Source organism: Glycine soja, chromosome 13 (assembly GCF_004193775.1).
Source record: "Glycine soja cultivar W05 chromosome 13, ASM419377v2, whole genome shotgun sequence".
Classification (NCBI taxonomy): Eukaryota; Viridiplantae; Streptophyta; class Magnoliopsida; order Fabales; family Fabaceae; genus Glycine; species Glycine soja.
The window spans coordinates 21,908,101-21,921,504 of record NC_041014.1 but is presented as its reverse complement, the minus strand read 5'-3'; the positions used below and the strand labels follow the sequence as shown (position 1 = coordinate 21,921,504).

Below are 13,404 nucleotides of genomic sequence, written 5' to 3'. Positions count from 1 at the left end.
ATGTCAACCAGTAGTTAGTTTATGAGAAGTCAAATTCAAACAAGACTGATGAAATAGAGTTACATAATTAATTAATTAATAACATGATCCATGCATGATAGTAGTTTGCTTAATCAATTACTTGAGACATGTTCGAGAAACCAAGCTCAATTTCTCCTTTTTTGCACCCCATGAAAACAGCAATCTGCCAAAAAGAGCAACTGCTAAAACATATTGAGTTTTTTTTTTCTTTCTCAGATTCATTATAATTTTAGAAAACGACTATTAAACGTTTCCAGTTTTTTTCCACCATGAACCTACCTCAATCCTTGCTTCCTGTAAAAACTTGCATAAAAATATTATAATTAGTTACATTAGCCAACGTTTCCTTCATAAATATAGACATAGCTTTACTTTTCATCAGTAAACTAATTATTATTATTGTTATTATTTATTTATAAAGTTATATATAACCTGAAAGGATTGTGTCTGTATTTCTGTGGATGTCAATCTCATGAGATCCATTTGCTAGCTGCAGCTCCATGTAGGGAGGGTGGTTCCTAAAAGCGACTCTAGGAAAACAGCTAAAAAAAAAAGGTAAAATCAATTATTTAGAATGAAGAAGAAGACAACATTTATTTTCTGAAGTACCGAAAACTTAAATACAATTATGCAAACGATATATCGAATCATGTTAATTTAGGTACATAACAAAATTAGACAACAGGAAAGCTATATATAGCCTTACTCATGATTGACATCAAACGTTAAAGCCCGATATTGGAGAAAAAACCTTTCAGCTACACTCCCTAAATAAGAGCTTGGTTGGTTGTTCGTTACATCGTAGTAACCATCTAAGAAGAAAAAACTATAAGAAAAAAGAAGAAAAAAAAGGCGTTGACTGAAGTGTAAGTGCAAGCAAGCCTCAGAAATCAGAAATAAACTATATATATTATCAAATGATGTGTGTTAATTAATTAGGGGTCTTAAATTATAAATATATTATATATTTTGATAAATTGGAGACAAGATTACATCAATGAGCGGAGAAAATCAGCTCTGGCGGCTTCAGGGAGGGCAAAGGCTTTTGCATGATATTGGTGAATGAGATGAGGGTGTTTGTATCTGTATAAATCTTAGTCAATCACTCAATTGTACTTGGTAATTGCATAACGTAACCTACGACTCCTATATATAGGATTTGGGACCACGGTGTACGAGGTACGTGGCATTGGCTTCCTTGAAGTGCATATATCAGGATGTTTGCACTAAATATATAGTAGTAAGGTTATCACGAGTAAGGTTAAACTAGTGAGTAAGGAAGAAGGAAAAGAAAAAAAAAAATCAGAAGTTCAAATTTTTCTCTAATAAAAATTTATAATTAATATTTGTCTAATAAGAAAAATTGCATTTATCAATTATATCTAACGGTTTTCGTGACTTATATATAAATTTGAAATTTGATTTGATTCATCATAAACTCTTTTTATTACTTGCTTCATTTAATTCAATGAATATAATTATATCAGATTGAGAGTTAATTATATAAGATTCATGATAAAAGAAATAATGAAAAAAATATAGTAAATTTGAATTTCTCTACTCATGGACAAAAATTAATATTTACCAAAATTGTGAAAGTGAGTTGCACCGGATCGGAATGCAATGAAAGTTTTGAGCGTATGTATTTGTTACGTATCAATCGTTATTACTTAAAGTTTTTAAAAATCATGTAGGACCTACAAGCTTTAACTTTCATCTCAATGTGAGATGAAAAGAGCAAATAGATAAAAAAAAAAAAAGACCATACTATGCAGTAGAACGAGAAGAGAGACAACATCATCAATCACACACTTTTAACACTAGCGTACTTGATTATGCACAAATGCATTATCAATCATCTCTTTCAAATTACTTTCTTTTTCATTTTTTATTACCTACCAAATGACTTTAGTTTAATTTTTCTCTCTCTCTTTTATCTCAATCAAAATCTAATTTAAGGAGAATATATTAGATTAAGATTTTAAAAGATTTTTTTATAAATTTTTTTGTGATATTTAATTAGGATTTTTAAATGATGTAAATAAGTTTTGTAATATTTTATTAAAAATTTTAATTTTTTTAAAATCTGGTGCTATTCAATAAAAAATTCTTATAATTTATAATTTTTTTTCATATTTAAAAATATACAAATTTTGATTAATTATTTTTAAGAAGGATTTTGATAGACTTTATTAGTATAAAATATATATTAAACAATCTCACAAAAATCAATGAAATTTTGTTAGACTTTTTTTTATTGGGTTATTAAACTTTTTTTTTATTATTACATATTTTTTTTCTCTTTAATATTTTTCAAGATGTAATTTTTATGACTTCATGTAATGTTTTTGAGACTTTATCATTAATTTCATCATCTACATAATTAAATAATTCTCATATCAATCTAGCATCATCCAAATAACTCAATAACTCTTTCTGACAGTTCTTATAATTTTGAATGTTTTAAAAAATTCATTTAAATTCTTTCAAATCCTTTAAATTCTAATGATATAAATTTATTAAAATTCAAATTATCATAAAAATCTTATAAAAAATATAATAAATCATAATATTTCTATATAGTTTTTAATATTCATCAATTTTTTTATACTAAAATAACCTGTTGTGATATATATTTATTAAAATTCAAATTATCATAAAAATCTTATAAAAATATAATAAATCATAATATTTCTATACAATTTTTAATACTCACCAGTTTTTTTATCCTAAAATTACCTTTTATAATCCTAATACTCCCTTTCATTCAGTTTCGTTTCTTTTCATCCTTCACCCTTTCATCTCTTCTCATCTAACTCTACCAAATACACCATTATGACCTTTAGGACAAAATTGCACGGAATCGGATCCAATCCGTTAAGTAATTAATTGGCATATTATCGCTCCTAAATCCTAATCCGACGCTGAGTGAGATACAAGGAACAGACAAGACAAGGAGTGAGTGAGGACCGAGGAACACACAAAGACAAGACAAAGGTAAATGGATCGTGTTCAAGTGCATATGCATCTCATCGGCCAGAATGGACACCCTTTTGCAAAATGCTTCTTCACTTTTCTTCAATTCATCACTTTCTACTACGCCTAAAATTTCCCGTTACCAGGTTCGCTTTTCCATCCCTCCCAATCACAAACCCAGAACCAGAAGAAGGGCCTTCACCTTGAACATGGCACACACCCCAGGTGATATATGTTGTCTTTTTCATTGCAAAAATTGAATCTTTGGCAAATTTCAACGAAAAGAAACTGATACAGTTTATGTGTTAGTTACCCTTTTAGCTGTTGAGCAACACAAAGTGATAATACCCAACAAGCACGGTGAAAAACTAGTGGGTATATTACATGAATCTGGAAGCAGGGAGATTGTAATCTTGTGCCACGGTTTTCGCTCCTCAAAAGTTAGTGTCTCTAATATATTATGCTTTTATATATAAATTCCTTTTATCCAATGAGTTTCATCGCTTTAGTTTTCTAATGTTCAGGAATCCAATTCCTTAGTGAATCTTGCTGCTGCTTTGGAAAATGCCAGAATGAGTTCTTTCCGCTTTGACTTTGCTGGAAATGGGTGAGTTTAGTAGTAGTACAAAGCAAAACCATAAATCCTAAAGATGTTGTTATTGTGTATACTTCTTCGTCTTTGAAAGATGCAAGTGGCTTGTTACTGTAAATGTTTGTAAAGTATTAGCATTATGTTACCAGTGATGAGATAAAAAGAGATGTGGCCTTGTTAAGGTTTGGATTGTTTGAAAGATATATCTAATAAAAATATCAATATTTAAAAACATTAAGTTTGGGTTTCAATTGAAAAAAAAAAGGAATGTACAAAATTGGATTAGATGTATAGTTCGTAAGGGAAATTTGCTGCTACCTTTTAAGAGCTAGAGCTTGGAACAACCTAAGTTGGTATCAAACCAAAGCTGCTTGACAACAGCTCATGCACAGTAAACTAGGAGATTACCAATTTAATATGGGATGGATATGAGTTTGCCAATAAAGAGATTTATTGGTATACTAATAACAAATATGATAGGACAGCTAATATCACTGCCTGGAGGATTAAGCAGTCTTGAATACACTTTAAGCATGTATGTTTCTGGTCCTTTGGCCACATGCAGCGATAGGTTGTAAATTCGGTGGTAGTTTCTCCATTTGCACTGTGTTATGCATACTAAAATTTCTGCCATCTGGTCTTGATCATGGTCTTGCTTCACTCTATGTTGTCCTTAGTTTAGCTGTTGGATTTTCCTTCTAGGGAAAGTGATGGCTCATTTCAGTATGGTTACTATTGGAGGGAGGCAGAAGATTTGCGTGCTGTAATTCAACATTTTCATGAATCAAACCGTGGAGTTAGTGCCATTGTCGGGCACAGTAAAGGTATTTTAACTTATTCTCCTCATTCGGCATTCACAAGTGTTTTTTCCAAAAAGAAAAGGTTGAGGAAAGATAAGTCAGATAGCATTTAGGATGTAAGTGCTGATTTAATAATCATTTGTCAATTATGCCCCTTTATATAACTGATAATGTTATGAGATTGTTCTTGCCATTTAATTTCCTACTGGCTTGGCTTTAAAGATAGAAACCATGAATGATGCAGTAAGAAGAGTGTTATGTTATTTCTGACATAGAACCAGGATCTACGCACAGTTAGTTGGTACTTAATAACTGACTGAATCTTCTTAGGCAATATATTGAAAATTGAAATAGAAAGAAACCTTAGCTTATATTTCTGGGCTGCTTGGCGAAAACCTGTTACAGCGGAACTTGATGAGTATCTTTCATTTTAATATATTGATGAGAAATAGGATTATAGAAATGTAGGTCTTGTGGGTTATATTTCTTAAACTAGGTATTTTATAGGAATAGGTAAAAATGATGAAAATTCCTACACTCCTACTCTCTATTGATGGTCATTATCTTTTTATTTATACCCAGCGAGACCTAACTTATTAGTGCAGCTTTGACCAATACATCTTCTCAAATTGTTTCTCTGAATTTGCATGCATAATTGAACTATTATTAGTTGTTGCTGTCCCTTGATGCAGGAGGTGGCGTGGTGCTTCTTTATGCTTCTAAATATCATGACATTAAAACAGTTGTCAACCTATCTGGACGCTATGATCTGAAAGTAGGAATCGAAGAACGCCTTGGAAAAGATCATATTGAAAGAATTAGGAAGGATGGTTTCATAGATGTGACGAGGTCAGGTAACCTGTTATTTAATGACACAAGTTTCAATGCCTATTAGTGTTAGAGCATGTTATAAGAGATAGTTTGAACAAATTCAGTGTCTATCAATTACTTGTTTTCCTACTTTGAACTTATTGTATAAGTGTATTTGCTGAAATTAGCAAGTCCAGAACAAGGGTTTGTTTTGCTTTTTGTTGGACAAGTGGTCTCAATAACTTAAGAGGGGGTGGATTAAGTTTAAAAAATTTCCTAATTAATCAAGTTTTAATTTTTCTTTTAAATCTATATGTTCAGAATATTGAAGATGAAGATTAAGATGCAAACTATTTCAACAATATTCTTCAAGTATGCAAGATAAAAATATGCGAGATAAGATAACCAAGATAGGGAAGAGAGAAATGCAAACTCGTTTTATTCTGGTTCGGCCACTTTCCGTGCCTACATCCAATCCTTAAGCTACCCACTTGAGATTTTCTACTAACTTTATAAAACTCTTTAAACTTTTGAACAATCTTGAGATTCCTCTCTCTTGTGTTCAGGATTCTTCTCATAAGTCAAGAGACAAACAATCTCTTGATTACAACAATGCTTTTTAGAAAGTACAATTTTTTTTTCTCTTTTCAGAGTTAATGATACAAGTTGAAGATCTTAGAAGAATACTTAATTGATTTGCAAGTGTATGACCAATAATTTGTTTTTGAGAGAATATGTCATTTAGGTTTTGCTGGAAAATTCTAAAGATTTTCGTAGAAAAGTCACATATTTATAGACCTTTGGTAGCTTTTCAAAAACTTTTGAAGAAATGTGATTTTTCAAAATATTTTTCAAAAATTCTCTCACTGGTAATCGATTACAGCTTCTTGATAATCGATTACACAATTATGTTTTGAAGGGTCATGACTCTTCAAAGTTAACTTCAAGTTTTGTCATTAGTAATCAATTATATACAAGTGGTAATCGATCACAGCATTTAAAATTCAAATTTCAAATTCCTTTTAGAAAAAGTCTATATGTAATCTGTCTTGATAATCGATTACCAGTGCAAAAACACTTATTTTTGTGTTGGTAAAACATCTTTTAAAGCTTTATATAATCATTTGAAAAATCAAACTGAGGCCAAATCTTATTAACCAATGTGAGATTCTTTTAACAAACTAACTAAGTATTTATCTAACTCTTGATCTTAGTTTCTTGATCTTGAATTAAAGTTTGAAGCAATCTTGGTCTTTGACATCATCAAAACCTGTATACATACATTCACATTCTCCCCCTTTTTGATGATGACAACCATCTGAAAGGAGTAAAGAAAATATCTCTGTGCGGCACGTTCACTCCCCTTTAATTTTGCAATGATTGCTTGGTAGAAAAATGAATGTATGTATAAAAAAACAAGGTTGCACCATATCAAATAAGGAGCATAAAATCAATACATAATAGAAATAATAATAGAAAAAACATCCACATATCAGAATAAACAAGTACGAAGCAAAGGTAGAAAGTCTGAAATATGAATAAGACAAATAACTTAAATGAATAAGACAAATAATGTTATATAGGATAGTACTAGAGAAGCTCTATGGATCAGTAGTAGGGTCAAAGCATCGACAGGTAAATCTTATATCATCCTCAAGCCATGTGATACGGGTATCCATAGCATCAAATCGGTTACCAACAAAAGCCCGAACCCTGAAGCTCACTTAGAACATCTTGCAGCAAGGAAGAAGAGGAATTCCTTTGTGGTGGTGGAGAGGGTGTGCGTTCATTAGGAGTCGGTGGAAGATCTTGTTTCCGCACCCGTTGACCATCTATGTCTTTTCGATATCCAAAAGATGCAACAACAGCGGCCCCAATAGCAAAAGAGCATTTAACTTTAACAAAAGACTCATCATCTAGAGGAATGTTAAAGTCTTGGAGAAAAAGAGTGACAAGTTGGGGATAAGGAAGATGTGCATTTGCACGTAATGCCTTATGCATACGGTAGCAGACAAGATGAGCCCAGTCAATTTGACGACCAGTTTGAAGAGCTTACAACAGAATCAAATCCTTCTTAGAGGCATGAGCAAGATTTGTGGAACGAGGAAGCAAGACACGACACAAAATGTAGTGCATGATATGACACTCAAAAGTAAATGAGCCAGCAAGCAAACAGTCCGTCATATCAGCATTTTCATTGCAAACAATTTTACACGGGCATCATGACTAGAATAAATATGTTTTCAGTCATCAACCATGGTGCCCTCAAAAGATACACCTTGACGATGAGTCTTTTGTTTTGAAGGGTCATGACTTTTCAAAGTTAACTTCTGAGTTTCGTCACTCATAATTGATTACAGACAAGTGGTAATCGATCACAACATTTAAAATTCAAATTTCAAAATCCTTTTAAATTTTTTTTTTATGCAATGTGTCTCTGGTAATCGATTAGCAGTGAGAGAATTTTTGAAAAATATTTTGAAAAGTCACATCTCTTAAAAAGTTTTTGAAAAGCCACCAAGGGCCTATAAATATATGACTTGTTTACGAAAATATTTAGAGTTTTGCATCAGAACCTAAGTGACATATTCTCTCAAAAACAAATCATTGGTCAAACATTTGCAAATAAATTAAGTATTCTTCTAAGATCTTCAACTTGTATCATCATCTCTAAAAAGAGAGAAAACCTTCTGTATGTTCTAAGAAACATTGTTGTAATCAAGAGATTGTTTGTCTCTTGACTTATGAGAATCCTGAACACAAGGGAGAGGAATCCCAAAGTTGTTCAGAAGTTGTAAAGAGTTTTATAAAGTTAGTGGAAGATCTCAAGTGAGTTACTTGAGGACTGAATGTAGGCACGAGAAGTGGCCAAACCAGGATAAAACGAGTTTGCATTTCTCTCTTCCCTATCTTAGTTATTTTATCTCGCATATTTTTATCTTGCATATTTGAAGAATATTGTTGAAATAGTTTGCACTTCATCTTCAATAGTCCGAACATATAGATTTGAAAATGGAATTAGAACTTAATTAATTGGGAAAATTTTTAAACTTAATTCACCTTCCCTTTAAGTTATTGAGGCCACTTGTCCAAAAAGAGCCATACACTATAATTTTGAATTGGTATTATTCTGTACTAAACACAAAGTTCTTGCTGCAATACTTTTATTCGGCTGCATTTCATTCTCTTAAATTGATAATGTAACAAACCCAAAAAGAATTGAGGAAAAGGAAAGAGGAAAAATGAAAAATCTAGGCAAAGCAAGAATTATCAACATTTGCCTTTAATACTTGAACTCTTCAAGATTGATTGACAGCCATCATAGGACATCTGCCTGATGACATGGAATTCTGTTTTTGTTGTCTAACATAGACCCTCTTATATTTAGTTATTTTAATATATGACCATTTGGGGTTGGGGACATTTACTGCTGCAGGAAATTTTGAGTACCGTGTGACTTTGGAAAGTTTGATGGATCGCTTAGATACAAATATGCATGAAGCTTGTCTTCAGATTGATAAAGAATGCAGGTGACGGAAATTCTTTTGTCTGGTCCCTTTTGATTGATCCTTTTGCATCTTTTAGATGGTAAAGCATGTGTATAGAAATTACAGAGTTTCTGTAAAAAAGTTTTATAATGCAGAGGCAATAAAACATTGGATAAATTTTTGTATGGCATTGTATGGCATTGAATTTAAGAACATATGATTTAAAACTTGAAAGTGCAAACAGAGTAGTTATTTGGATTTTGGAGTGGAGGGAGTTTATACTAAGCTATGAATTTTCCATGATGCACAGTCAGCACAAAAGTGTTAATCTCAAATTGCATCATGTATGACAGGGTCCTAACAGTTCATGGTTCTTTGGACAAAGTTGTCCCCACTGATGATGCATATGAGTTCGCCAAGATTATACCAAATCACAAGTTACATATCATAGAAGGAGCTGATCATTCATTCACTAATCATCAAGATGAATTAGCCTCGGTTGTTGTGAACTTCATAAAGGAAACCTTGCACCAGGATAGGAGTACTGCTAACTAGGTATTTGTCTTGCCTAGCAGCATTTGAACCTTTTTTTTTTTTGCTGGACATCCATTTTTCTAATGATATAATTGTGGTAGATCTTGCAGTTTCAAGCCAGTTGAATTCCTACTGATGACAATTATTTTTTCTTGTCATGGATGAACCTGCCTTTGATGTTCTACAACATATTTGAGCTCTTCTAGTTTTTGCCTATTAAATTAGTGAATCTTGCATCATGGTGAAAATAACGGCGAAAGCAGTATCTGCGAGTGTTATTTACCTCTGATCAGATGCATGTACAAAGTTACTTTGACATTATCAATTTATGAATGCAAACAGTTATCTCATGGTACCACCCTGTGGCCAGGGCAAAAGCCTTAGAGGGGTTATATAACTACAAATGATCATATATAACGGTCATCCTAGTTATGTGTGTGCTAAGTTCCACATCTCATATTCGTTGTGGGTAAATGTTATGACATGGAAACTTCCTAGTTTTTACACTATCTTCTATTAGTATAATTTATTTCATTTTATTTTTTACATGTATTTCTCTCACATTCGAAAGGTGTGTGGAGTGGGGACATCTTGTATTATTACCGAAGGAAAAAAAAAATCTCATGCTAGGAACTTCCTAGTTTTTGTTTTTTGCTGAATGTAGGAACTTCCTAGTTGTCGCCACTGTTTGTGATTTTTTTTAAATAAAATAAATGAATAATGAAAGCATTTGTAAAAGTAGTTGCTAAGTTATTCATGGTGTGAGGTTTTAATACAATGCTAGAGTAATACGTTAAATTAATTCATGAAATTTCCACATCATCCTAGTAATATTATGCTAGAATAAATTCTAGCCAATTTAATTATCAATATTAGATGAAAATGTTTAAAACACACCGATGGTTTAAAAGTATTTTAGATGGTCATTGAATCATGAAATGTCATATAATTAAAAACTATCAACTTCTGTAAGAATTATTTTAAAAGTTATAGTTAAGGTGATTTTTATATGGTAACTTTTTTTCTACATTTTTATGATTATTTTTTTTTACATTGACATTGCATCAAAATTTAACTTTAATAAAAAAGAAATTAGTCCTGGACTTTCATGACTATCATTCAATCTAATCTTTAAATTTGACATCATCAATCAATTTAGTTTTTAATATTACCAAATCAATTAATTTAGTTTTTGAAGCTCAAAGAGTTGATCAAGTAGAATAAAATAGGATCTCACATTTAACATATAGATTCTTGAGTATGCTTTCATCTTTTTGAAGTAAAATAAATGTAAGTTTTTCTATGTATTTTTTTTAACTCAGAAAGTTTTCTTTGCCTTAAATTTGACATTATCTCCTATTTCTCTTATTAAAGTGATAAGTGGTTATAATTTTAGAGACATTTAATTATTTTTTTCTTCCTATAATGATATTAATGAAAACATCAACTTGATAAGAGAATATGTTTAATATTTTTTTTGTCTATATCATGTTTATTTTCCACTAAGGAAGTGTTTGGTGAGAGAAAAATTATTTTATACAAGAGAAACATAATTTTCGGAAAAACTGATTCTTGAGAATCATAAATCATAATTTCTAAAAATACGTCAAATATGTTTGATTTGTTTTAATATGTTTTTAGAAAATTAAAAATTTATTTAAAATATGTAACTAATTTTTTTTCTCCTTTTAGAAAAAATGAGCTAAAATTTATTAATGTTCGAGAATCATAATTTTTTGATAATTATTTTTTTTATTAATTACATATCATGAGAATTATATTTTTTTTTTGTTTTAAGATTCTTGAAAAAGTAACCGTCTATCACTAAATCGGGGCTAGAGGTGAGGAATTTGGGTGTCGGATTAGTGGTTGGATATTTCGATTTAGGTTTACACATATCAAAAGAAACAAAAAACTATTGCACGAAAGTATGTGTTCATATTTTACTGGATATAAATTAAATAAAAAGTTGTAAAATACAATCAGACGAACATAGCGTGTTGGCATTGCAATATACAGTTTTTGTCGAATACCTACAACACTGAGTCGTTATCTCGGACTGTGCAGCATTTTCCATAATACTATAATTTTTTAAGAATTTGGATAATTCTAATTCTATGATGGTATGATATGATTACTGTCTTGACGGGTCCGGTCGGAACTTTACCTCATCAGGTTTTTGAATCCAGGAAGCATTCACAACCAATCTTTTCTGATTTTTCTCGCAAATCGGTTCGCATTTCCAGAAAAACCCTGAGCTTGAAGATGGCCCAAGCTGCTCAAAACCCTAGTGAGTTAATTTTCATTAGGTCCCAAAGGTTTCAATACTCAACAGCTTCCATTTAGTTCATTTTGGAGCTACTGATTTAATTCACTGAAGGAAAAAAAATAATCTAGAAATGGTTTGTGTGTGCAATTTACCAAGTTTCTGTAAAAAAATTTAAAACCAAGGATAATTTTTTTAAAGAATTTGATTTCCTTTCCTTTTAATTAAAGATCGTGTGGGATTTGCAATTAAATACACATTTTGAACCATTATTTTAAGCTAATGGCTGTAAATAAATGTTTTTATTTCTCACAATAACCAAAAGTTCTTATCTGATACGTTATATAAGGGATGTATCTAGTGAAGAATTCATTTTCATATGAAAGCAAGAAGAGCAAATCTGAGTCGTACCACTGTATATGAATGATTAACAGTTTTTTAAAATTGCATAATCACTTAGTCTGTGTGTATATAAGACTGATAAATCCAAAATGTTATACATTTTAAGACTTTCAAGTTTATTCTAGGGAAAATTTATTAAAGAAAATTATTTAACTAGTTTTTCTACTTTACATTTGTTGGAAAGTATGTAAATAATCATCATCATGCATGCATATAAGTGCTAGTCTCAAATCACATAATGGATGTCAGGGTCCTCACAGTTCATGGTTCTTCAGACCCAGTTATCCCTGTTGGAGATGCATCTGAGTTTGCCAAGATTATACCAAACCACAAGCTAATTATCATATAGGGAGCTGATCATTCATACACCAATCATCAAGATGAATTAGCCTCTGTTGTTGTGAACCGCATAAAGGAAGCCCTGCTCCAGGATAAGGGTACATCCAGCTAGGTATCTATCCTTGCTAGTGGCATCTGAACTTCAATCTTTTTTGTTTGGCATCCATTTTTCTAACGATGTGTAATTGTGGTAGACCTTGCAGTTACGAACCAATAGAAACTGCAACAGGTGACAAAATTTCAGTTATGGATGAACCTGCCTATGATGTTCTACAGCATGTTTGAGCTCTTCTAGTTTTTGCTTATAAAATTAGTGAATATTGCATCATGGTGAAAATAATGGCAAGAGAAATACCTGTGAGTGTTATTTGCCTTTGATCAGATGTACAATGTCATTTTGACATAATCAATTATGACAAATGCAATATGCAAACAGTTATCTCACGGTAGCATATGGTAGCCTTAATGGGGCTTAGTCCCACATTTGAAGGATCTGGGGACACCTCACACTATTATAAAATAAGTATAAGAAAACCTTATGGTTTACTTATTAGTCGCCACCTGTTTGAACCTCTTAAAAATGATGAAAATGTTTGTAAGATTGATTTCTAGATTGAGGGTGGCGTGAGGATCCCATCATACTCTCAAAGCATGTGCCATGAGTCCATGCTTGTTCAATTCATTGTCCTTTATTCTGTGACACCAAAACATACAAATAGAAATATGAATGCAAATTGGCAGTGATCTATTGTCATAGTAATAATAGGGTCGTTGTATTTATACCGAATGAGTAGTAGTATGAGCGTTGATATTTATCTAAATATGAGATAAATATTAAGGTTAAGATTTTAGTCTAGTTGTTTCTGAATTAAAATTCATTTTAAAGTTAAAAGTTAGAATAAGAGGGATTTTTTTTTTAAATCGAAGTTGCTTGAAAATTTTAAGTAAAGCTCCTTTTAAATTAAAATTCTATTTCATTGTTTTGTGTTGATTAGTTCAAAATGAGTGAAAATAATATTAACATATACAACTTATTAAAAAGCTTGATTTCCATAAATCTTTTTTATTTCAAATAGCTTAAGTTTTGATTTAAAGGAGAATCAAAATAAAAAATGAGTTAAACGATTTTTGCTTTGTCATTTGGTATATTAGGGTAAAGGTTAAAATATGTTTATA

The 13,404-nt window shown here is 31.2% G+C and overlaps 1 protein-coding gene across 9 annotated transcripts; it reads left to right on the top strand.

Annotated features, from left to right (window-relative positions):
- The first annotated feature begins 2,795 nt into the window (after positions 1-2,795).
- On the top strand, positions 2,796-12,972 carry LOC114380912. Of its 9 annotated transcripts, none has more exons than XM_028340038.1 (10): positions 2,797-2,961; positions 2,996-3,018; positions 3,144-3,222; positions 3,319-3,437; positions 3,522-3,604; positions 4,292-4,413; positions 5,082-5,243; positions 8,636-8,729; positions 9,041-9,242; positions 9,323-9,880. In XM_028340038.1, exons 3-9 carry the CDS (start codon positions 3,207-3,209, stop codon positions 9,240-9,242), a joined length of 798 nt encoding a protein of 265 aa, XP_028195839.1. In that variant the 5' UTR covers positions 2,797-2,961; positions 2,996-3,018; positions 3,144-3,206; the 3' UTR covers positions 9,323-9,880. The 9 variants fall into 9 exon arrangements, 7 of the variants coding, with proteins under 7 accessions (XP_028195833.1, XP_028195839.1, XP_028195838.1 ...); XM_028340036.1 differs by having other exon boundaries at positions 2,798-2,961; positions 3,307-3,437; XM_028340037.1 differs by having other exon boundaries at positions 2,797-3,018.
- Positions 12,973-13,404: the final 432 nt, after the last annotated feature.

Coding starts and splice junctions, on each gene's coding strand:
- LOC114380912 (XM_028340032.1), top strand. CDS start 3,063: ATGGACACCCTTTTGCAAAATGCTTCTTCACTTTTCTTCAATTCATCA. Junction 3,223..3,306: donor GAACATGGCACACACCCCAG/GTGATATATGTT, acceptor TTTATGTGTTAG/TTACCCTTTTAGCTGTTGAG. Junction 4,414..5,081: donor CATTGTCGGGCACAGTAAAG/GTATTTTAACTT, acceptor CCCTTGATGCAG/GAGGTGGCGTGGTGCTTCTT.